The following is a 25,635-nucleotide window of genomic DNA, read 5'->3' as shown; positions in this document are numbered from 1 at the left end:
CTTACAGTCCTGAGACGATCTGTGTTTGAACGTGAACCGCAGGTGACTCCTGTTGACATCTTCAATCGGGATCGCAACCTGCAACAAAGAAATTCACAAACAAGATGGATCTCACACATACATAAGATGTGCTTAGAGAGAGACTAGGGCAAGGGGAAAAAAGCCTTAAAAGGTCTTGAATATTAATAAGAGACATAAATGTGGATTAAAACAGACACTTAAGCAGGGTGCAGCTACTGTGACCTTTACGTTGAACTTTAATCTTTATTGTTCAATGTATATTTATGAGATTTTAAACATTTAAAAGGGTCAAATCATGATTTATTTTTTTTCCTTTGAGGTCCAATTATAAATGTTAATATATGCTATTTTGTGCATTTATTAACCTCCACTAAAGATAGTGAAAATCCCAACATGGACTCTAAATTGCACATGTGAAAATTCCCAGAATACATTTGTATTTTGACACTTGGGCGAGTCAAATGAATTAATCTTATCTTATTTTAGTACACATTAGATGTGGCAGTATAAGTGACGCTCACCTTGAAGGTTTCAAACCAGCGTGGCTGTTTGACCTGGTAGTAGATGACTGATTTATACTCCAGAATGCCTTCATCTCCAGCACCAGGGAAGATCACGTTCTAGATGGCAAAGAAGAAAACCAAATGTAGAGTGTATTTGGGATTACATTTCTTGTTTTTTAAGATTATTTTTAGAAACAGCTATTTAAAAAGAGGAACCACCAAAGGCCATTACATTGATCACTTCGTCATTGTGCATTTACACCAGCCAGTAAAAAACTAATTGTTGCACAGAATTTAATTTAATCTGACTCCCTGCCAAATTCAGAAGCTAATTGAGATCAGAAGTGACGGATCCCAGATATGAAATATTAAAGAACAAGGTTTTATTCTACCTACTGGAAAACATAGGGAGCCCATATGGTCTAAGGAGAAAAAACTGCATGCTTTATTTATTTTGTTTTTATTTCTCACCATTGCACAGTCAGGGTCAGGCATTCAACACACATGCACTCACATACACACACACACACACACACACACACACACACACACACACACACACACACACACACACACACACACACACACACACACCTGGCCTGTCAAAGCCTGACAAACACACACATGCTACAGCTGACAGGCACCAATTATGGGCAATAAGTGACCAGCCGCTCGACAGGCGCAGGGACTGGGCGAGAGCGACTGACTGTATGTGAGAAGGAAAGATTATGTGGACAGTAAAAAAAGCACAAACAAGGTACATTTTTCATCTTCAAACCAAACCTGGGTCTTCAGCAGACAACGTTTAAATCCCGTCTGGCTTCCCGTAATGTTTACACATGAGGTCAGTATGCGGAGAGAAGACAGTATTTTGCGCCGTTTGAATGCATTCGGCAACATGAGCGCAATGAAAGCAATCCGGTCGAATGCGTTTTCGACTACCTCTGGAAATGGTCGAAAGTGGACAAGCTCAAGACGTTTAACACCCCGTTTACACCTGTATTTGGCGTCGTCCACTTGTGACCCGATCGACCAAAACCCCAGGTGTAAACAGGGTCACAGAGACCATTTTAACCTGGATCAGATCTTTTCTCTCTGATCACCACCAGTTTGTTTTTATGAGTGGTTTCAGGTCTGAGATTGGCTCTGTCCCTAATGGTGTCCCCCAGGGTTCAATTTTAGGCCCCTTACTTTTTAGCATTTATATATTTTCTCTTGGATTGCTTTTAAGAGCTTAAAATATATCTACATTTATTATATCAAGTAGTTGCACGTCAAAAGAGAGGGGAAAAGCTCAGTTTTAAAAGTTAATATGCATATTGCTTAAAAATGTCTAAATCTTCCCTTTCGACGTGCAACTACTTGATATGCAACTATGCTTTACATAGACAAGCAATTGTATCATGTTTATCTGCCTTTTATTATATTATGTATTCATTACTTTTTATTTTCATTAAAATTAAGTCTAAATGATTTTCTACAGTAATCAACATTATCCCTAAAAATGCTATCGACTGAGGTTCAGTAATATTGAATTTGGATTATTCATTAAAATGCTTGTCAGATCCAATTTGGGCTCTTTTTGGTGTGAAACCAGTCAATGTACAACTTTCGGACACCCAAAACAGCATGGTTTGTTTTGTGACCTTGTTAGCACGGAGACTGATTCTCTTGTGTTGGAAACAAAAAATGCCCCCTGCGCACTCAGCCTTAATGAAAGACATAATGGGTCATTTGAAATTGGAGAAAATTAAATACTTGTTAAGGGGGAAGTCTGAAATATTTTATTCAATGTGGCAAACTTTCATAGATTACTTTGGTGAGAATGTTTAATTGATTGGCTTAGCATGGAAATAGAAATGATGCCCTCTGATGTATGTTGTTTGTTATTGTGTTTTTGTCTTTCTGTATTTAATATGTAAAAAACCTCAATAAAGAGAATTATAAAAAAAAAAAAAAATGCTTGTCTCACATAGCCTGGTAATACCAAACTCTGCTACTTCGCTTTGCTTCGTAGACAGAGTCTGGCATGGCATAATTGAAAAGCGTTTTCTTTCTCGCGGGGGGGGGGGGGGCGCTTGTCTGAAGTTTAAAATCATTGGTTACCCGTAAGCCAATCACATAACGTTTGGTTATGGCGTGTGTTATGCGCATGCTCAGCCGCATCTAACTTCCACTGTAAACACATGTATGATGTGAAAACAAAACCATCGAGCGAAATACCGGAGTAAACATGGCTGTGAACGACTTTTGCAGATTATGTGAAGTAAATCTACGCATCCACGGTACAATCAGTGTCTACGTCACGGCTCTCAGCCCGCCCTCTGTTCGTTGATTGGCCGGCTGTTTTCAGGCCGGAGGAAAACGGAAAGCTCTGACGCTGTCTCAGACTGAGTACAGAAGCGAAATGAAATTGAGCGGAAGTACGAAGTCTGACGTAGTCAGGCTATGTCTCACACACATTACCTCGAGTTTCTTTCCATCTTCATCGTGTACAGACATGGTGACCTCCACGTTCTTGGGTGTCGTCTTACTGCCTTTATCAAAATCCCCCTGAACCAGTGTCACGTAAATGTCATTACGAACATCACCTGCAAAAACATGCACACCATCTCATTTTCAATTATTAACAGACTCAATATATGATCTACAGCTAAAAACACCCCGTTTGGAGATCTTAGATACAGATCTTAGACTTTTGTAGGAAAATGCACAAAAGTAGCTAAAACAAGTGGTGCTTGAACATTCAAAGGTCATCATTTGGGTGGTGGCTTACTCTTATTTTATTCTCAAGTAAAAAGTAAACTAAATTAGTTTTTCTTGACTATTCCGGCCCATGAATATCAACAACAGCCAAAATGTGAGAAACCCATTGGAAAACCCTGAGAGGGATAACGTCCCTAACATATGGTTTGTCGTATGCTAATTTGCATCATGACAGGTTCTTAACAAGTCACTTCGGCAGCTTAGTTTTCATTAATGGTCTGGGTGGACTTCTCATTGTCAATCTTATTGAAGCTAGAGTTTGATGATGGATACCTGGCATGATGATTTCTGGGAAGCCCATTTTGCGAGCAACAGCGGTGGAACGGTCCACCAGGTGAGGGAAATCTTTACGGATCTGATGAATATCACCTGGAAGCAACTTGAGTGTAACCCACAAACCTGAGGACCAAAGGAAAAGAGTGAAATTAAATGCACACATACCCAATCTCTCTCTCTCACACACACACACAGTCTCCAGAACTGACACACAAAAACATTTCCTATTTGTGCTTAACAGCTCACAGGAACGTAATATAATATCTCATTATTAATGATCTACAAAAAATAATTAAGAACACCGGATTAGTTTAATGGCTGAGAAAACACCCTGCAGGAGGCAGAGTGACTGTTATTTAATTTGAATATTTGAATATTTTATACCACAAAATTAAAGACTAAATGGAGTAATCTGAGCAAATAACCTGAGCTTTTAAGAATATCGGTGAAAAACGACTCTGCGGATGTACTTATAAAACCCAATAAAGAAGAAAAAAATAAAGAAAAAAATCAGGTCATACTTCACCTCAAATTCAAAAGAAAAGAAAAAACTAAAATCATATTGTCTTATGACCATATATCTTATGACCATTAAGGATTGTATGGATTCCTTATGGATTGTATTTGTGGTGATGGATTGTGATGTTATCTGACACCAGTGCATCCAGACAGATCTTGTGTCGTAACATATTCGGTTGCCAATCTCCTTGGCATGGACAAATTCTCATGCTTGATGAACCCCATTCAACTTCAATTAATGTTGCTCAATAACTTTGTCATTTGTACGATTCAGGCGCCTTTAGATTGTGAAACTCTCCTGGCAGGAACTCTGACACACAGTTTGATCATATCTGGGACAAGCCCGGTCTCAATCTCCACAGATCAGTTTTTAAAATCCTGTATTTTTAACTTCTCAAACTTAAACTAGGCCACATAATTAAACTGCAGTTCAATAACACCAGTCAAATAGCCATCCCAGCTTCGTTTCATACCAGGATTATTCCTTACCATACGGATATAATTTTGTACCAGTTACTGTAGGTTAAGATACGGCATACGAGTAAACCTTGGGTAATGTAGGGACCTATAAAACGTTTAATTTTTTCCCGAATTCCATTTTGTTTCTGTTTTAATTATTCTTGATTCTGTTTTAATGGTTACATAAAAAAAAAAAAATGCAATTTATTAAAACGTATACAATTTAACAACAATTAACATTTTCACCTAAAAAAATTTTTTAGGACCTTATGAATTCAGAAATTCCTCGTTTTAGTGGTATCATTAAAACATAAAACTCAAAAAGTATGTCTAATCAATTTAATTGTTTCAACTAACAATTTAATAATTCTTTTTTTTGTGTTTTTTTTTTTTTTTTAACTAACATTAATAATTTAATAATTCTTTTTTTTTTTTTTTTTAATAGTAGAGCCCTATGATATGTTTTTTTTTTTTTTTTGATATACTGTGTTGCCCATTTTATTTTTTATTTAAAAAGTAAGCAAATGAAAGTAACAATTATTAAATTAAATGTGCTGCGTCATGGAAATCATAGGGCCTTAGTATAATGTTCACCCCAGTGCTGGCTTTGGGCCCAGTGACCTTTACCTTGACCTTTGTGATTGACCTCTTTGGCAGCGATGACCTTGTTGATGACTGTCTGAAGGAAGTCGTTCTCGCCCGCCACCCTGGGTGAAAAACGGGAGATGTTCAGCTGCCTGTGGCGAATGGCGTCATCCAACGCTAGCCTGGAGTTCACACACGACAGGCAACACGCCAACGGAGAGGAGAGAGAGAAGGAAGAGAAAGAGAGGAGAAGAGTAGTAGCCACAGAGAGCCAGATAAGGGTGGACATGAGCAGAAGAAAAAGAAAGAGAAGAGATGGATGAAGAAAGCGAGAGGGAGAGAGGGAGGGAAGACACCAAACAGTGATACCGATACCATGACAGGGACAAAAGCCATTTTGTTAGCAAACAGTAATGCGGGATGGGTGACAGGAGAGACACAAAGAGATGCTGTAATTTAAGAGATGACCCTCCATCTCACCCAAACACAGATGAAGCTGAGTCTAAAAATACACACTAGCTCTGCTCCAAAACCTAGTAGGCTGCCTATCTAGACTGCATTTTAAAGGCATGACGGATCTCAACTAAAAGGCAGCAAAGTTATGATACCATTTAATATGCCTCAGCTATAGTAAAAAATGCATCCAAGAGAGTGGGCAAGCTAAATGAATATTGATTATAAATTAAATATATAAAAAAAAAACATTTGTATTTATATTTGATATAATACAACAAAATAATGACAATATTAAATAGTGTATTATATGAATATTTGTCTTTGTAATACAACAAAAAAGAAAAAAAAAGAAAAAGAAATATTCAATTTAATGAAAACAAGTTATTATAATTATCATCCATATTATTATTATTATTATTATTATTATTATTAATAAATTCATGTTAAATTAATTATATCATTAAATTAATGTATTATCACATGGCAAATTTATTATTAGTAGTATTATACTGTAAAATTATTTAATTCAAGTTAATAAAAATGTATTTATGAGTATCTGGCAGAATATTATTATTGTTGTTATTATTAGTGTTTTATTATTATTATTATTATTATCATTATTATTATTATTATTATTATTATTATTATTATTATTATATAACATTGTAAAATAAATTGTATTATGATTTTTTTAATATATATTTATAATAATTATCTGACTAATTTACTTCAGTCACTTATGAGGCTCCGTTTCAATTAGGATGCGGCCTTAAAAGGTAGCCGTCTATGTAGTCAGCAGAAGACAGCAAGATAGTTCACTGGATTTTGGAACGGAGCTAATCTGAAGTCACAAATAAGATGCAACAAAACAAAAACCTGCTTAAAGTGAGAGCACCCATTTCAAACACCCCACAATTCACAACCAACTCTTCCATTCCTCTCCGAGCGAGCGGGTAAGTGACCCAGCTAGACTGTGAGAGTGGCAAAGCAAAGAAAGACTGAAGTGTAGTCTTATTTAGTGACAGAATGTGAGGCACGTATGGCTCTCCTACAGAACAAGAGTGTGTGTAAAGTGTTGTTTTCAAAGAATAAATACACAGAGCATTGAGATGATACAGCAGAAATCAGGAGAAACAGACACAGACAAACTAACACTCAAATGAACCTTCCTATGCCATAAAATACAAGGTATGAATACACAATACCTCATAAACTACCTTACTCACTAACCCGAAGGCCCCGTCCAAATCACTTGCATTTTTTCCTGATAATAGCAGAACTTAAAATACTCCATTTTTGGTCACACAGATAAGAGTGTACTCAGTGTATACTTGCCTCACAGACATGAAAAATATGTCTACTTTTAAATGAACCAATTCAAATCGAAAAACAAATATTCTCTGATTACGTAATCTACATGAAACGTCCATTTCTCTTTATATGCGCGTCCACTATCCTGCGGAAATGATGAATCAACATCCTCAACTTCAGCTTTGCAGCCAACACGAACTCAGAAATCACAAGTTTATTAATAAATTATTCAAATGTTCAGACAGTCTGCTTGCAATTTTTTCCCCAACACATTCATAATCATTTTTTCCAGTCAGTATTATGGTTTGGTATTTCTCTGTAATGTAGAACAATGTTAGCAATGTTACATATCATAAGCTATTCTTTCTCAGCCCTGAAACTCATCTATTCTCTGATTTAAATGATTAAATTGATATCATAAACGTGCGATTAGTCGACTATTGGTTTAAAAGAACGACTAATAGTCGACTAGAAAAATCTTTAGCCGTATTTCTTTGTTTGTTTGATGGCCCAAAAGCCTCAAATATTATTGGTCAGTGAGATTTTTTTTGTGTCACCATGCAACCAAATCTAGCACTTGTTTTGCATTAAACGAGAAGCCTCTATTTACCGTAGGTGCCTGTGGTTTTATTGGTCCTTTCTAAAAACCTAGTGCCTAACTAGAAAGCATTTCACACACTTATAATGTTCAGAAGGGTTTTGAGGCAGTCACTGTCGTGATGTTGCGTTCGCATCCACAAAGACTGCTGTGATGAACTCATACTCACGGCTGGAACGGAATGAAGTGTTGCTTGTCCTCGTCATCCATCTTGCCCGTGATGATGTCTGTGACGTCCATTACTGCAGAGAGAGGAATGAGAAGAGAATAATATCTGCCTGGGAGAACAACTCTGGGTGAATCTCATGAAAAGAAGAAATAACCAGCTCATATTTCATCACAAAATAAAAAATATAAAAAATGAAATTCAGATTTTTTAAATTTTTTTATTAAAGATTGACTATTGCGACATTATTTGACATTTACTTTAAGGTGAGACACTACAGGTGAATAGGGTAACATTTTTAACTAGCAGATATCACCATGAAACTTTCCCAGTTGATTACCTACATTAAGATGAGAAAAAAAATGTATTACAAGTTTTCTGTAATTTAATGTTTAAATATGCAAATTAGGCAATATCTAATTAAATATGCGCTAATTTGCATATATTTTAAAAAACAAAATCTGAGTATTGGATAAAGCCAGGTTAAAAATTATTTTTTCATTGTGTTCACATATTAGATGGGAAAAAAATTACAGAGGGATTTATGGATATCTACTTTTGTTGTCCTGTGAATCAGAAAATACTGTCAATAGCCTTAAAAAAATGATTTTCGCCATGTTTTTTTGGAATAAAATGTTATATACATCAGGCTAGGAATAATATATTTACAAATCCCTCTGTAAATGTCTGCATAATATAACTAGGTACAAGACTGGAAAGTTTGGTGTATATAGATGCTACTGAAGTGGAGATTTCGGACTTGGAGTATGAGAGAAAAGTCATTTTGAGAAAACGGGCTTTAAAGATTTATCATCAGCCAATGAGATTGCGCATTCAGCCCTTTTACTTTCACGATTGGTTGCTGAAAAAAGGAAATGACCATATTTAGATCCGACAGGAATGTACAGAAGAGAGAGAGCTTCCTAACGGTGTATGTGATGACAGGGTGCCAGCAGCGATCGCGGAGCAGCATGTTGATTAAGAACGCCAACTTTTGTTGAACTTATGAGAAATCTACAGACGCAAACAGAAAAAGTGTAGTAAAATAAAGGACTTTTTTTCACCACAAGTCTGAAAGAAGACATGTTATTGAAGACAAATATCCAAAAATCTCAAAATTGACCAGTAAAAAAAAAAACACGGCAGGCAAAAAGATGTTTTTGCCTGCCGTGTCTCGCCTTAAAGGGTTAATTCACCCAAAAATGAAAATTCTGTCAGTAATCACTCTCCCTCATGTTGTTCCAACCCCGTAAGACTTTCGTTCATCTTCAGAACACAAATTAACATATTTTTGATGAAATCTGAGAGCTGACTCACTTCTTCATAGGCTTCTATGTAATTTCATTCTGCCGGCCCAGAAAAGTTAGAAAAGACATCGTTAAAATAGTCCAAGTGACTACAGTGGCTCAACCTTAAAGGGCACCTAATATGCCCCTTTTTACAAGATGTAATATTGGTCTTGGGTGTCCCCAGAATGTATTTGTGAAGTTTCAGCACAAAATACCCCACAGTTAATTTATTATAACCATTTGAAAATGTCATTTTTGGGGCCTGTTTTAAAAAGAGCTGTTTTGGTGTGTACCACCTTAAATGTAAATGAGCTGCATATCCCCGCCCTGCTGGACCCAGATGATGAAGAGAGTCCGGCACAGAATAAACACGAATGAGAATGGACTAAACGTCTCGGAATGGTTATTTGATACATTTATGTACTTACAAAGTTTTAATCGCGTCCCCTTTGCAATTATGGATGTGCAACACACACACACACGAATTGTGATAACGTTCGCGCAATTTTTTGAAACTACACACACACAAATACTGTGATAACGTTTGCTAAGTACATTATTATTAATATTAACTATAATAAATATTAACTAATTATTATTTATTTTTTTCTTAAGTACAAACGAAATTATATTTATGCCAGGGGTGCTGTTGCGTCATGTTGACATTACTTGTCGTACAGGTTTATGCTTATGTGGCAAATGTGAGAAGATGGCTATACAGAACCAGAAAACATATGCTGCAGGGAGATAGACGTTTATATACTGTCTATGGAGATAGAGCAGACCTTAATTTATTTACATTTGTAATTGCTGCAAAAAATGATACGTGACATAAAACTGTCTGACGTTGTTTGTTGAGACATCCTATGACGACGACAATAAATAGCTTGGCAACGATCCACACTTGAGGATTAACTTTAACCCTCGTTCACTAAACAGTCAGTCAGAAAATGATTCGCGCAAACATAAACATATTTAGGAAGTTTAAGTGGCGCCTTTTCTTCATAAATAAAATCTATCTGCTGTGTTTTCAGTGGCTCTGATGTCAGTGAAGACTACTATGTCCATTCTTACATCCCACAACAGAACACCTACACTTCTTAGGAGACATTACCGGCTGTCGCTGAAACAATGGAGGATGGTGTACAGATCACCGAGGGCGGGATCTATGCCAAAACCAGATTGTCAATCAAACCACGTCGGTGGGGCTTAGCGCAATTCAGTTTCAATTCAGCACAGTGAGAGCAATCTTAGAACAGGGCGTTCTGAGACAGTGCTTGTGATTTATTGAGATAGTAAAAAAACTACTGGGTGGATTTGTATCATTCTAGGGTGGTTTTGCTCACACAATGCCAACACACATGTAAAATTGTTTATGTTCAAACACCATGTAAAAGTGAATTTTGCATAATAGGTGCCCTTTAAGTTTATCAAGCGACGAGAATACTTTTTGTCTGCAAAAAAAAAAAAAAAAAAAAACTATTCAACTCTTCATTTTCGTCTGTGTGGACCTCTGAGTGAGTTCACGAGAGCAACACGACGCATGCTCGAGAACTGAGAAGATGACGCAGATGGGTCTCGATGTAATGTTTAAAATGGTTCTAAAGTGTGCATTTCCTGGATGTCCGAATCGTGAGAAACCAACAAGAAAACGTAAAAGTGCTTTAACAATGTTGAAATGCAAAATGAATGGCTTAGCTTTCACACTTTCCCATCAAATGATCGTCATCTTCTCAGTTCTCGCGCATGCGTCGCTGCGCTCTCGTTGAACTCACTCAGAGGAAAATTAATAGTTGAATAAAGTCGTTATTTTGGGGGATTTTTGCGCACAAAAAGTATTCTCGTCGCTTGATAGACTTAAGGTTGAGCCACTGTAGTCACTTGGACTATTTTAAACATTGTCTTTACTAACTTTTCAGGGCCAGCAGATAACAGTTACCTAGCAGCCTATGAAGGAGTGAGTCAGCTCTCAGATTTCATCAAAAATATCTTCATTTGTGTTCTGAAGATGAACGAAAGTCTTACGGGGTTGGAACAACATGAGGGAGACTAATTACTGACAGAATTTTCATTTTTGGGTGAACTAACCCTTTAAACAGACTGTCCCAGCAAATTCCCAATCCAAAATTCTATTAAGATTTAGTTTCTACTACCAAATTTCCATTACTATAATGCAAAAAAGTGGTATATTACTTAAATAAATAAATATTACATCATGGGAGTAACTACTGCATTGAATTCAATTAATTTAATAAACTAAATTATTTTTATTACTGTATGACTTTTCTTTTGTTTTGAAGGCTTTGTTTTGAAGGCTTTGTTTTTCTTTGAGGCTTTGTTTTCTTTATGCAAAATGCTTTTTCCCCCCTTTTAATTTTAGGTTGCAATAGGACCTTAATATTTCTCTGTGAGATTCATCCCATCACTGAGAAACATAGTAAAGCACAACAGAAAGAATCATGGGAGTTTAAACGTGTGGTTTATAAGTTGAGAGCAGCCAACACTTTCTAGATAAGCTGTCAACCAGCAGCTATTACTGACCGAACACATGAACATCACCTCTAAATGGCCATTTGGCCTCGTGTGCAGGAGTGGCCAAGCTGAGATTGAGTTTACAGCAGGCAACAGGAAACTGATGAGCCATAATGGAAGCGTTGGCTTGTCTCTCAATGTGACACATTAAAGGTGACATTGCACATGCAGGTTCTGCCTCTTCCTTCCTGGCCCACATAAAGACTAACGACTGAACGGAGGGAGAGGCGGAGGGAGAGGGAGAGGGAGAGGGAGAGGGGGAGGGGGAGGGGGAGGGGGAGGGAGAGGGGGAGGGAGAGGAAGGGAGAGAGAGAGAGAGAGAGAGAGAGAGAGAGAGAGAGAGAGAGAGAGAGAGAGAGAGAGAGAGAGAGAGAGAGAGAGAGAGAGAGAGAGAGAGAGAGAGAGAGAGAGAGAGAGAGAGAGAGAGAGATGCTTTCCCACTTCAAAAAACATTTGATGTTGAAACCAAAGGCTGCATGTCTCCTCTCATTCTCCTGTTCGGACTTATTTATTTATTTACAACAGAAAAACAGATTTCCTTTTTTCCACTGAGACTGAGGTACCAAGTTCACAACAGGAGGAACCTTCTGTGCACAATAACTGACTTGTACCAGTACACAACCGCCCACAAATCTAAGTAGCTTAATAAAGTTCATATCACATCTATCCTTAAGACACATTTTCAGGAGTCATTCATAAATTGTGTAATGCACTGGACACTGAGGTTGAACCCTAAGTGTCAGGGACCAGCTCAAGACTTCTACTGTATACTGCAATTGTACATGTAATAAAAACATATTTATCTACAGGCAGACAAAGCACTTTGGTCAAGGCCATATCAGTGGAGAGGCCATTGTTTTCAATGCATTAAAATTGCATGAATTCAGTAAGATTGTTGCGCGTCACGTTCTGTATCACATACAGCAAAGTTTATATGCAATATATTTTTCCAGTTGATTACATACAAGGCTTGAACAATTGTATCTGTATGCAATCACCAAAAATTAACATGACAAATAAAAAAAACTGATTACAAAATGGCTGCAAAATATATTTGCATTTATAGTTAAACTGTGGCCACTCAGTATTAGCAATTATTGTAGATAGATAGATAGATAGATAGATAGATAGATAGATAGATAGATAGATAGATAGATAGATAGATAGATAGATAGATAGATAGATAGATAGATAGATAGATAGTAGAGTTTGTCAATAGCATCAAAAATGTCCTTAAATCACTTTGGATAAAAGCATCTGAAAATAAATCAAAGTATATTTTTTGTGCTATTCTGATGGCCACTATGGTTACCATGCTAAGTGTGCATTGAGTTTTATGTGTGAAAACAGAAAGTGAGGCACTACCTGCCACACCGAAGGGTCTGCGGAGGCCGGATGTTAATTTCTTAGTGTTGTTATCTCTGAGCTCCATTCGGCCCACTCGAACAATCTGACAAACAAAACTGATTTTCTCCCTCGTCAGGTCTTCACTCCCCAGATCCTGGAGAAACACACCAACACACAAGCATAAGTGTAAAAAGAAAAACACACACACACACACAAAAACATGCACAGGCACTTGCACAATCATGTACTAAAACGCCCCCAAGCGGCCATGCACCAGGTGTTTCTGCCTAAAACCATCTAGTTAAACTCAAACGTGTTAGTTTAGCAACTATCCAGGAAGGCAATGATTGATCCATGGATTGGGCCGGTGCACACAGACTGTTAGTATGGCGTCCGGGTGAAGGGTAAATTGTTTCGAGCAGTGTTTGATTGGGGGCAGCAACTCATTCCCCGCTGGGGGTTTGTGCAGAGAGCAGAGGATTCTGGGAAAACAAAATGACCCTCAACAGCCCAGCATCCATTAAAGAAATGACCTCTAGCAAATGAGAACAGCTCTCGTGTGTGGGTGCAAATATGTGCCTACATGCACAAACACACACCAATGCATATGATCTATAATTTCTTAAATTATGTACATGCACATACACAAATGCATGCAATAAAAAAAAACAAATATCCTTCATAATAGGGTGAGAACTTCAATATGATTTCATGCTCATAATAAGTTCCTTTCCAAGCATAAAAAAATAATACAAATACGAATACAAATAAAAGAACAGCTCCCATTTGTGTGTGCAAATATGTTTAAGTACCAACATGCACACACACCAATGAATATTTAATTATTAATTATGAACATGCAAATGCACAAAACACAAATGCATGCAATTGAAATAAAATAGAAAATCCTTCATAGTAATGTGCAAGAAACACAAGAACTTTAAAATGATTTCATGTTCATAATTAATCAGTTTCCAGCATAGAAAATAGTTTTTTTCCTGTGTTAAAGTACAGGCAGACGCCAACACATGTACATGGACACACACAATATGTGCAACAACACAAGTCAGGCAGCATCTCCAGTGAGCTTCTTTATCCGCTCCTCTAATGACCGTTAGCTCATTACCCTTTACAGCGTTAATGATGATGCTGCTTTCTTCAACACTTTAATTACCAATTCGACAACACGACTGATGAACACGAATTAAAGAGTCACCCAATAATACCGTGATTACTCATTAAGGAACAATGCAAGAGACGGGAACAGATGAATGGAATCAAGCCGTAACGGATTCATTTACATGACGATGTTTCCAGGAACGAGCCGATAATGAAGCAGCGCATCGCCACAGGACGACACATTTGAGTGTTCAAATAAAACAATTAGGTCATGCATGCGAAGGGTTTCACGTGTGGCCTGGCGGTTTGCACACATGCCCCAAATTAGCGTTGTTCTAAAACCTAGTAAGGTGATGCCATTTTAAAACATGGCATTATCATATTACCACATTTTCGCCCAAATTTTAAATACAGAATCACATGCATTTTTAGTACAGGACAGCGTTAGTGTTAGTGTTAACTAAAATAAAACAAAACAAAAACATGATAATCTTGACTGAAATCGGTCAGAAGTAAAGCTGAAAATAATCCGTACCGTGAATACGGCACGCAGGTTATGCAGCTGATCGATGTCTTTCGCCAAACCTGAGCTGGACCAGCGTACAAGATAGTTTTCACTGCAAGAAAATGAAGAAAGAAATAACAGATATTAATGGCATTACTTTTACGACAAACTTTTTCCCCCTAAAGCTCAGATGGTAGATCATAGCACTAACAAAGTCACGATCGTAGGACTGATTCCCAGTCAATACATATATTGATAAATGTACAGCTTTAATGCATGTAAGACGCTTTGGATAAAAAAGCACTTGCTAAATGCGAATGTAAATGTCTTTCTCTGTGGACACACTCAAGTATGATAAAATTCATCATTCACTGCTGAAACAAACCATTGAGAATTGTGTGCATGGAAACACTGTGGTTGATTTACTACTGAGAATGTGAGAAACGTCATGGCTCCCAAATGAGGGTGAGGCTATTGTCAAATTATTGAAATTATGATTTAAACAAATTACATTTAATAATCACTAATGTAATTATTAATAACAAGCTATAATTATTAAAAAAATAATGTTTGAATTACTTTAAATCTCTGAACAAAGCAATTATTTGACAGCTATGTTTAGGACTGCATGGCTTCTCATGCATGCAAGTGTAAGCGTTTGAGTCCATGTGTGCACTGACCTGATGAACTTAGACTCAATCGGATCATAGAGTGACATCAGCACTTCTGCATCTTCTCCGATCTTGCACACGACATTCTTGAGCGTGACGAACAAGGCAAACGAGGGTGTGGAGGCAAACTTCGCCTGCCTGCTCAAATCCAAGTTCTGCTTCTGAGACTGAAAAATAAATAAATCCATAAAAACTATGGTAATTAATCTTTCAAACGTGCTTCGAGTCAAAGTCAGCCAGACTAATTACACCGGCGCTGTCAGTCTCAAAGAATTCATGGGACTTTTTACACCTGGTCACTTCATGCGTGTTCTCTGATTGGATAGCTATTCGATCGTGAAAAGACCAGGTGTAAATGCCGTAACGCATTTAAATCCGATCACTCAAACCACTTCAGGAAGAGGTCTGAGACGCATCCCAAACTGGACAAGTGTAAATGCATCTGGTTGTTGGATCCACATATGTAAATTTTACTACTCCCAAAATGCTAAAAAAAAAAAATAAACATGTGAGAGCATGTTATTGGCTCTATGCAGGGGCGGACTGGCCATCTGGAGCACCGGGCGTTTTCCCAGTGGGACGCTGGACAGTGTGGGCCGGCCCGTTGCTATACGTAAATATATAAAGAACGAATGATAGCGGGCATTTACATATTTCGTCGGCCCAGGTGAATACACGCGCGGCCCACATGACTCAAAATTATTCATCTATTTACTGCCTCTGGCTCACTGCAGCGTTCTTACAGCACTCGTCAATGTCAAAAAGTTTGAGATGGCCAATCAAATCAAAGAAGGCGGGGCCAAGCAGTAATTCAGCACAGCAGTTTTGAGCGCGAATGCGAGGTAAGCTGTAAGGAATTGTTCAAAATAAAAATGCTAAATAGGGTGGCCATCTGTCCGGTTTTTGCTCGGACAGACCGGTTTTAAAATAACACATCCGTCTACCGGCACAGCTTTGAGCTTTCAGCATGTTTTAACGAATCGCTTGAGTCAATAATTCAATGACCCATTTATAAAGATAGTCACTTGCTTCATTCCTGAATGAACCAGCTGTTTTGAACCAATCGGTTGACTTACTTATTAAGAGTTACTTATTACTGGCGGTTTTAGTTTCATATTTACAGTTTAATAAAAAAAAATTCAATAAAAAAAAATCCCCAAAATTTTATATTTCTATATTCAATATATTTTGTATTTAAAACATTATTTTTATCACGTTCTTTATGCATTTGTAAACAGTCTGTGTAAATACATCTAAATGCCACTTCAGATGTCTGATTTGATTTAACATTTGATTGGTAACATACCTATAATGTCTTATTCTAATTGCATTTATTTATTTATAAAATTTTAATAAGCATACAAATTATTTTAAATATTGATATGTCTTTATTGTTATATTCTTAAGGTTAGTAGGTGGTGTTAAATTTCTCTCTGCAAAATGAGCTGTTGTGTTATGTTTGGTGTGTTGCAGACTGGGTACCGTGGGCCGCTCTGTGCCAGAAAGTTTAGGCTCACTTTTTATTCCCAGTCCACCCCTATATGGCTATGTGACACGTTATAGCCAGATATGAAAGCGCTACTGCATCAAATGAAACTGAAACTAAGTTGCAGAACCTTAAAACACAATCATCTTCATTAAAAGTAGTGAGACTAAATTATCTTACCAGTGTTGAATCCGCTCTCTCTCCTAATGCGGTCTTTGATCTTGAAATTAGCTGATGATAAATAAAATGCAGCTCATATCTGTTGATTTCATTGACGTGAACTCCGTTAAATTAGCATATAGCGCAGGGATTGAGGATCGGATATACAGTATATATTAGTTTTGCGCAGACATTTATGCGGTCAAGTGGGAATGGAATTGTTTTATCAAATCAGAGCTATCCAATCAGTAAAAAGACATTAATTGATCAGGTGTAGACAGGCCCTATATCACTGTATCTGCTGAAAGAGACTCAAGGACAGTGAACATCTGGGTAGGGTCACATGGGAAAGGTAGTTCAGCAAAGCTGATGTGTTCTCAAAATGTCACCTTGTCATCCAGGTTTGGAACAACATAAGGGTGAGTAAATGATGACAGAATTTTCAGCTTTGGGTGAACGGCTCCTTCAACGTAACAGATCTTAAACGAAAACTCCTGGCTCAAGGGAAGCACCTGCTCAGTTTTAAACATGGTGAATGACACTCACTGTGACTCATTAGAGAGGCATTGTGAGAACACACAGGTCAAACAGAGATGTTAACCTCATAGACTGTACATGAGTATGTGTGAGGATTCATGAGAACACACTTCTGTCTAAAGAAGCCCTGACTCTCGTAACACTAGGGCTGAGTGATGTCAAATATTCACCACATATTTCTGACAATGTAAATTAAAAAAATATATTGAATTGAAAATCTGTAAATTAAATTGATTTTATTGAGCATTTGACTATTAGGCTACCTAAAAGTACAATAATAAAATTAATAAAAATAAAAAATTTATAAAAATACTGATATAAAAATCACTATAGTATAGTGCATTTAATTGATAAAATAAAATTATTTATATTATTATTACTATTATTATTATTATTATTATTATTATTATTATTATTATTATTATTATTATTATTATTATTATTATTATTATTATTATTACTACTACTACTACTATTATTATTATTATTATTATTACTACTACTATTATTATTACTATTATTACTATTATTATTATTACTATTACTATTACTATTACTACTACTATTATTATTATTATTATACAATGAAGCTCCAAATTAATTTAGAAACATGAAGACAGTTTATTTAAAATATTTTAGCCATTAACTATAGTCATTCAACATTACAGTATATTTGAAATCCATTATTTTTAACATTAAATAGGCTTTATAAAACAGCTTTTAATTTAAGTGAACTTAAAACAATCTTAATCTCAACCCCTTACAAAAAGAGTAAAGATAAAACATTTATAATTATTTTAAATAAATTACTTAATTTATTATTGTATGATTATAATAATTATGTTTTTTATGTTTTTTTGTGCTGCATTTCTCTCATTAAGCATTGTAAGTCTGCAATGGCTGTTTGAAAGTAATGGTTCCTCTGATTCGGAAAAAAAGAATATATATTGCATCTTGTCAAAAGTCTGAAAAATATTGAGACTTTTTTTTTTGACTTTTTTTTTTTTCACCAAGCTATATCACCCAGCCATGTGTCACATTGAGCCCCACAGCAAGATAGGAAGAGAGATGGTACGCTCTCACACTCTCTGTTCCTGTGTAAACGCTCACACGTCAGTGACGGTGTTTGAGAGCTGCGGTCAGGGACTTTTTTATGTGGTTTAGTGGTTGTGCTTGACAAAGTCACACCAACATATAACAGTAACAGTTATAATTAAAGGTGTTCATTAAAACATCACAGCGGGTGGTGATGACCAAAATAACACTGCCAAACCAAGAGCCCGAGTGAGTACAACGTTTGCTCTAAGGCCTTCCAGATTCACAATCCAACACATTCAAATATATCAATCTAAATGAACCATAGACTTTTAAAAAAGCAGCATGTTTTATTGTGCCATGTAAAAATATCGTTTACCTTTTCCTCTTGGATGCGGGCTTCAATCTGCTTGGACGCGGCTTCATGCGCTCGGAACAGATTGACAGTGCTGGTCAGGTCAGGATCCAGAATATTCCCATCTTTATCTCTAACCACCAGATCCAGGTCTAAATACCTGGCAAGCACACAAAAAAACACAGTAAGAAACATTTTAAAACAGACTTGGTTGAAAGAGATGAAGTTATACATCGATTTGGACGAAATCATCTGCTACATGGAACTGGAAAAATGTCAGTGTGCATTGAGTTAATGAATTGAGTTGTTTTTCAAAGAATATGAGTGACACTTAGGATTGCCATCCTTATGTAAAAATAAAGACCTTTCAACCAACAAAGTTGAGAAAGACAGAGACTTTAACTGAGAACTGAGAGTTGTACATGTGTGTGTTTGTCACTACTGACTTTTGACCAGAGCAGTTCTATCATCTCATCTGTATACTCACTTCCTCCTACAGCTAAACACTCAAGTTAACAGAATGTGTTTAATGAGCAGAAAATAGTCTGCACCACTACAATAACCAAATGGAATTGCAAAAACATTCAAACAGGTTTCCCTGTCTTTCATTGGTCAGCTGAACAGATAGCCCCACCCCAAACTCACACCATTGGTTGATCCAATGTCACTGTGCATTAGTGGTTATAGAATGCTAAAACGTTTTTTTTCTGATAACACTTTTCCGTGCAAAACTCAAAACCAGGTGTGGAAGTTGGTTGCCAGGGTGTTGCTATGCAGTTGCTAGGATGTTCTGGGTGTATCCACTTTATTTTTAACACAAGAGCGGGATATGAATGTGCAAGTCTTCCGGTGTCATCCGCAGTCTGTTATGCTGCTTGATATTGCAAACTGGCATTTGCAGTCAAAATATTTGTATTTATTATCATAATCATAAATAATAAATACTCCGGTTTGCAGCACTTTTTTTAACATTCACTGCACTTCTGCAATTGTTTTAGTGATTTACCTATAGCGCACATTAAAAAAATAGCTTTCTTCCATACTGCAAAAAAAGGTGGACACTTAATGGCCCTTCAGTGCAAGTCCATTTTGCAAGTCTCATTGTTTTGCCAGGCAAAAAATCATCATTAATATTAATATTAATACTTAAAGTTAAGGAATCTTAAACCCAAGTATAAGCAACGACACAGACCACTGATTAAGAATCTTTTATTTATTTGGATAAAATATGCAAAGGGCTGAACATTTTTCACAATGACCCTTCAAAGCAAAAACAGACCCTGAAAAATAAAAAATTAAGTAATAAAAAATACAACACTCTCATTAAAAGTCAGATTTTATGTAACGGACTGCAGTCGTGACTTCCAGCTCAAGCTCTCCCTGTTCAACCATAACCCAATCAGAATGAGTCAGCAGCTTGTGTTCGTTCGTGTGTGTGTGTGTGTGTTCATACTTGTTCCCGTAGTCCATCTTGGAGGTGACTTTCTGTTTGAGCTCCGACATCTCGTCTTGCGGGAGCGTGCCGGACAGGATCTGGGAGCGCCACTCGATCAAGTCATAGATCATGTCTCGGACCGTGTTGAACATCTCACGCTTGTCGCCCTGTTGGAAACACAAAGTCTGTTTAAAACCCTGCAATGCGTGTTAATTAATTTGTCAAAGCACATGCTGTGGCGTAAAGGCGTGAGGCTCCTAATCACTGCAGACAAAGAGCCCTGGAGTGTCACACTGCTTACTCGTTCAATTAAAAGAGAGTTTACAAACTGTCAATGAGACTCTTTTTAAAATAAAAAAAAAAAAAAAAAACTTTAATTTTTAATTTGTATATCATGTCAGAGCTTTTTAACATCACGCCCGAGGCAAAGGGGATCAGATTTATTAGAGAAAATTGCAATGTTGCAGTGTGTCATAGCAGATGAACGTTTGTTCTATGAACAGTGACGTGTTGTCATCAAAATGCTGACTATGTCGCTAAGATGATGATGTCAGTGATGACTATATATGTGCAGTTATGTTGATCTCCTGAAAATGCATACTTCCCTATTATACACTGTAGTATGCAAACAGCAGTTTGTAAAATGAGTATTATGTCCAACAGTATTCATAAAAAGTTGGTAAAAATACCCAATGACCTACTAATTATGCCAAGATTTTAAAGTGTGCATCCCATGAGGTCATAGGGGAAGATTTGTAATTAGTGGAGAAGTGATGCAACTGACATCATAGATCACATGACAATGCCATCATAGCCAGATTGCATTTATACTACACATCCATGCTTTTTTGTTTGTTTGTTTGTTTGTTTGTTTGTTTGTTTGTTTGTTTGTTTGTTTGTTTGTTTTAATGCCATGCCAGCATCCAAGGCTTGTTTCCGCCACAGAGTGAAAAATAAAAAAGGTAATTGCGACTTTTTAATCTCACAATTCTGACTTTTTTTCTCACAATTGCGAGTTTACATCTCACAATTCTGAGTTTTTATCTCAAAATTACGTGATATAAAGTCGCAATTGCAGGTTATAAAGTCAGAATTGCATGATATAAAGTCACAATTGTGTGTTAAGTCAAAATTGCGTGATATAAAGTCGCAATTGTGTGTTATAAAGTCAGAATTATGAGATATAAACTCGCAACTGCGAGAAATATACTTGAAATTGACTTTTTCTCAGAATTGCATGTTTATATCTCGCATGTTTATATCTGACTTTATAATACGCATTGGGAGATATAAAGTCAAAACTGCATGATATAAAGTCGCAATTGCGTGTTATAAAGTCAGAATTGTGAGATATAAACTATTCTGAGGTAAAAAAAAAAAGTCTGTCTTTTTTCCTTAGAATTCGGAAAATTCTTAGAAAATTCCTTAGAACTCGATATAAAGTCGCAATTGTGTGTTATAAAGTCGCAATTGCGAGAAAAAAAGTCAGAATCCTGACTTTATAAGACGCAATTGCGACTTTATTTCACGCAATTCTGAATTTATATCTTGCAATTCTGACTTTATAACACGCAATTCTGACTTTATTTCACGCAATTGCGACTATTTCACGCAATTCTGACTTTATATCTCGCAATTCTGACTTTATATCTTGCAATTCTGAGAAATAAAGTCAGAATTGCGAGATGTAAACTCGCAATTGTGAGATAAAAAGTCGCAATTATCTTTTAAGATGTTTTATTCTGTGACGGAAACAAGCTTCCATACAGGCTAATTTCATAGCAAAAAAAAAAAACAGTTTAAAACTATTTGTAGGGTAAATGTATACTTTAACAAATCAAAAAATAAGTTATTTGTTAAACAGTGCCTAGTCAGTACAAGATTTTTAGATGCATCGCCTGTCAAATCCTGACTATGAAGTTGATGAGGTCATCATGCTGACAGTGTCAATTTGATGATGTCATAATTCTGACAGCTGCTGCGTCTCAATTTATCTACGATCACCATAATTTAAAACTATGCACTCTTTGTGTAATGGAAAACTGCATACTTTTAAGTGTGTAGAGGAATAGTTTGCAACTTTTGAAATATACAACCACATCTTGAGATAAATGGCAAAATGCAGGGTTACCACATAAAGGTCCCTCCATATCGTCGCCCATTCTCGCAGCGTAGTTGTGACCTCGTGAACCAGCGGGAGCTCAGTGGGAATGACCGTCTCCTTTTGTCTAGCGACAGAAAGAAAGGGGAAAAGAGTACAAAACAGAGGGAAAAAAATTAATAAACATAGGCAGCACAAAAAAGTGAAGGAGTTTTTCAAAGTATATCACTTGTGTGTGGGAAACAATAGGCTGTTTAACTGCATCTCACTCTATTCACGTCAGTAATTCCAGCTTAATACGGGCTTCTGGGGTCCCGGAGTCATTCAGATCCCTTCATACCAATGAAAACTAATTACCAGCATCAGTCATCAAAACAGCTGTTATGAAATCTGAGCTGGGTTTTGCTCTCGATTCCAATTACTCACACACACCAACACTCACTCATGTGTATTATATTCCTGAAACACACTCGAAAATCCATTTTGGACTCTAAAATCTCCTATTAGGCTGGCACTGGGCTGTTGGAGCGCTAAGTTGTTTTAGTAAGATGTCTATGGGAAGGATGTTGTTAACTGCGCTGAGGCTGGATTCAGGAACCAACACTGATATAATCAGACCAATAACAGAAGTAACATGATCTTCAGATGCAGCAAAGCAATGTAAAGTTGAATGCGAATATGTTACAAAACATAGTAAGCTGCCTACAGCCTACACAGAGAAGAAAATGCGTTGTGGTTGTGATGTGATTATGTTGTGATTAGACTAAGGGTGTGTTCACACTTGTAGTTGGTTTCTCTTGGTTCTTTTGTTCCGGACCAAAAAAAGAAAATAATACAATTAGACCTGGTTCGCTTAGCATTCACACACATTAGCGTTCACACATATATGTATTTTATATATAGTATTTTGCGACTAAACTTGTCAAACATCCAAAACAATGCTGTGTCCTGGGCTAAATGCATTGTTGTATGTGCACAGCCTACATCTGATGATATTTTGACCAGCTGAAAACTCGTGAAGAGCTTATAAAATGTGTAAAGGAGTCAAAACAGTGGCAGGATTCCCTCCGTCACACACACACACACAGATCTGCTGGTTCTGGTGTAGCGAACTGTGATCGGCAACATGATGAGAGTTCTGGTGACATCATTTCCTGTGTGTGGTTCGTTTACATGTCTTTAGTCCGGGTTGCATTCATGTTTCAGTCGAACCGCACCAGAGTTTGTTTGGAAGTGGATCGAGACTCATCTTTTCAGCGTCTCGGTCCGCTTGTTTGGTGTCACCAGGGTTCAGATGGCAGCGTTCACACTTATTCATATGAACCGCACTAACAGAGCAATCACTCCAGAGTTCCTTTTAATGGAACCAAACATGCCAAGTGTGAACACATAGAAACTGAAACTGCACCTAGTTTTGATACAGTAGTGAATGAAGCAGAGTTAGTAAACAAATCCTGAGATTGCCTTCTCCATGAAGGATACACGCAGGTCATGCATTGGTCTGGGAAAAGAGCTAATGCCTGCTAAGATGTTGATAATGCTTTTATTCCATATTTAGCAAAATACAAACTTCCAGGAAATCTAAATGAAAATACTGACCCACTGCCTTCAACCGTGGCCTCTTTCAGATGTATGTAGCAAGCCGGAAACACACCCTGTGCACAGAAGAGTACATCAGAAATTACCAAACAAAGGGAAAAATCAAGTTGAGGTCTGCTGAATGATTTTCTCCAACATGGAAGCTGAACCCTTTCATACAGTAACTCACCTTCTTCGATTTTCTCCTCAGCCGATACCCTCGATACCATCCTGAGAAGAGCAAGACATATCACAGCAGTCAGATGAAAATACCAACAATTAGATTACAGTGCGACGCCACTGTGTCCCTCTAGAAAACAATATTGCGAGATTATAAAAGACATGTTCCATAAATCTCCTGGAGATATGAAGTGAGGCAGCGGGCATGTCTGCAAGCTATGAACAAATCATTCAGGACTAAAGCGTGTGTTATTGAGATCCGAGAGAGGTTGTTCTGCAGGGAAGAGGAAAGGTCTAATCAGGACATTTCAGTGTGTAAAGGTCTTAAAATGGTGAGAGGAGACTGAAATAGATACTTTACATGAATAGGGGTACAAACAAGTGTGTGAAACTCTTCATAAATAGTAGAAGTAGATTTTTCTTCATCAAATGATCACTGAGAGGTAAATGAGTTCAGAAAATGTCACGGGCAAATTATATATTGATTTGTTCTATTCATTTTTTCAACTCTGAAACAGAAATACAATTTAAAACTATGACTGTGGTTTTGTCATTAATGTACACATTAAAAGAAAAAAAAAGAAAAAAGAAAAAAACACACCAACAAAATAAAATAAAATAATTATAAAATAAAATAATTATAAAATAAAATAATTATAAAATAAAATAAAAAAATATATAAAATAAAATAAAATAAAAAATAATATAAATAAAATAAAGTTAACTGAGTTTCAGATTTTGCCTAAGTTAACCAATCATTCCATAGCGGCTTTTCTGAGACCAAATAATTTGAATAATTTTTTTTTTTTTTTTAAATAGCTTTGGTAAAGGGTTGAATGGTTGAGCTTGATGAATGCAGGTCATCATAATATATAACAGTTAAAAATAATGTGCCACTTTTCATATTGATGCTTTAGGGTGTCACATCTAGTCACAACATAAGGTGTGTGTTTGTGCGTGCGTGTCTCACCTTCATAAGTCTCCAGAATGTGTACAGTGTCCCCGATCTGTAAGGAAAGCTCTTCATCACTGCGAGCATCATAGTTATAGATGGCTGGGGACAAAGAATATAAAACACTGTACTGAGACACATGGCATCAATTTCTGGTGTGTGTGTGTGTAGCTGAGGGTTAGAGATGATGCAGTAATTCAATAACTAACTAACCATACAACAAACAACTGCAGCTCAACAATAAACACTGTCTCAAATTTGACACATAAGCACCTTTTAGCACCTAAAAGCATTAAAAAGGTTTGACAATAAAGGGATATTTCACCACTGGAAAGATTAATGTGCATTTAAATTACATTTATGTAGTAGAAATGTGAAATTATTTTAGAAGTTGGTGCCTTCTAGACTCAGAAAAGCCAGAAAATTTATTTTTGGCTCATGTGGATGAAAGACAACAACTCCCAGAATGCACTTGCTTCGCTGCCCTACGAGGACACTCCCAAGCCACGCCTACCGGTTACAGAGGGCAGTATCGGAAGAAATGACACAACTAGGCTACTAGTGACTCGAAACTGAAAAGACAGCGTTTTATCGTGAGATCCCCCTATGGGCGGGTTGAAGACATGCGGGACGAGCTCCTCCTACTGGCTGGAGTCTCTCGCCTCTGGACAAAAGAGCCTCAGATGACAATAAA

At 36.8% G+C, this 25,635-nt stretch overlaps 1 protein-coding gene across 2 annotated transcripts in view; it reads right to left on the bottom strand.

Annotated features, from left to right (window-relative positions):
• Nucleotides 1-25,635, bottom strand: part of dock1 (dedicator of cytokinesis 1) — a 236,687-nt gene that overhangs the window by 173,724 nt on the left and 37,328 nt on the right. For both annotated transcript variants that reach the window (XM_084134948.1, XM_084134949.1), the window contains exons 2-16: nucleotides 24,960-25,043; nucleotides 24,000-24,040; nucleotides 23,831-23,886; nucleotides 22,262-22,358; nucleotides 20,149-20,297; nucleotides 18,720-18,855; nucleotides 15,133-15,290; nucleotides 14,483-14,564; nucleotides 12,847-12,982; nucleotides 7,664-7,736; nucleotides 5,172-5,251; nucleotides 3,564-3,689; nucleotides 2,991-3,115; nucleotides 543-641; nucleotides 6-78 (exon numbers count right to left, since the gene is read on the bottom strand). In XM_084134948.1, coding sequence (XP_083991074.1) covers nucleotides 6-78; nucleotides 543-641; nucleotides 2,991-3,115; nucleotides 3,564-3,689; nucleotides 5,172-5,251; nucleotides 7,664-7,736; nucleotides 12,847-12,982; nucleotides 14,483-14,564; nucleotides 15,133-15,290; nucleotides 18,720-18,855; nucleotides 20,149-20,297; nucleotides 22,262-22,358; nucleotides 23,831-23,886; nucleotides 24,000-24,040; nucleotides 24,960-25,043 — 1,515 coding nt within the window. The remainder of the gene's footprint in view (nucleotides 1-5; nucleotides 79-542; nucleotides 642-2,990; nucleotides 3,116-3,563; nucleotides 3,690-5,171; nucleotides 5,252-7,663; nucleotides 7,737-12,846; nucleotides 12,983-14,482; nucleotides 14,565-15,132; nucleotides 15,291-18,719; nucleotides 18,856-20,148; nucleotides 20,298-22,261; nucleotides 22,359-23,830; nucleotides 23,887-23,999; nucleotides 24,041-24,959; nucleotides 25,044-25,635) is intronic.

Source organism: Abramis brama (genome assembly GCF_963993115.1).
Source record: "Abramis brama genome assembly, chromosome: 14".
Lineage (NCBI taxonomy): Eukaryota > Metazoa > Chordata > Actinopteri > Cypriniformes > Leuciscidae > Abramis > Abramis brama.
This window is presented reverse-complemented; position numbering and strand designations above follow the sequence as displayed.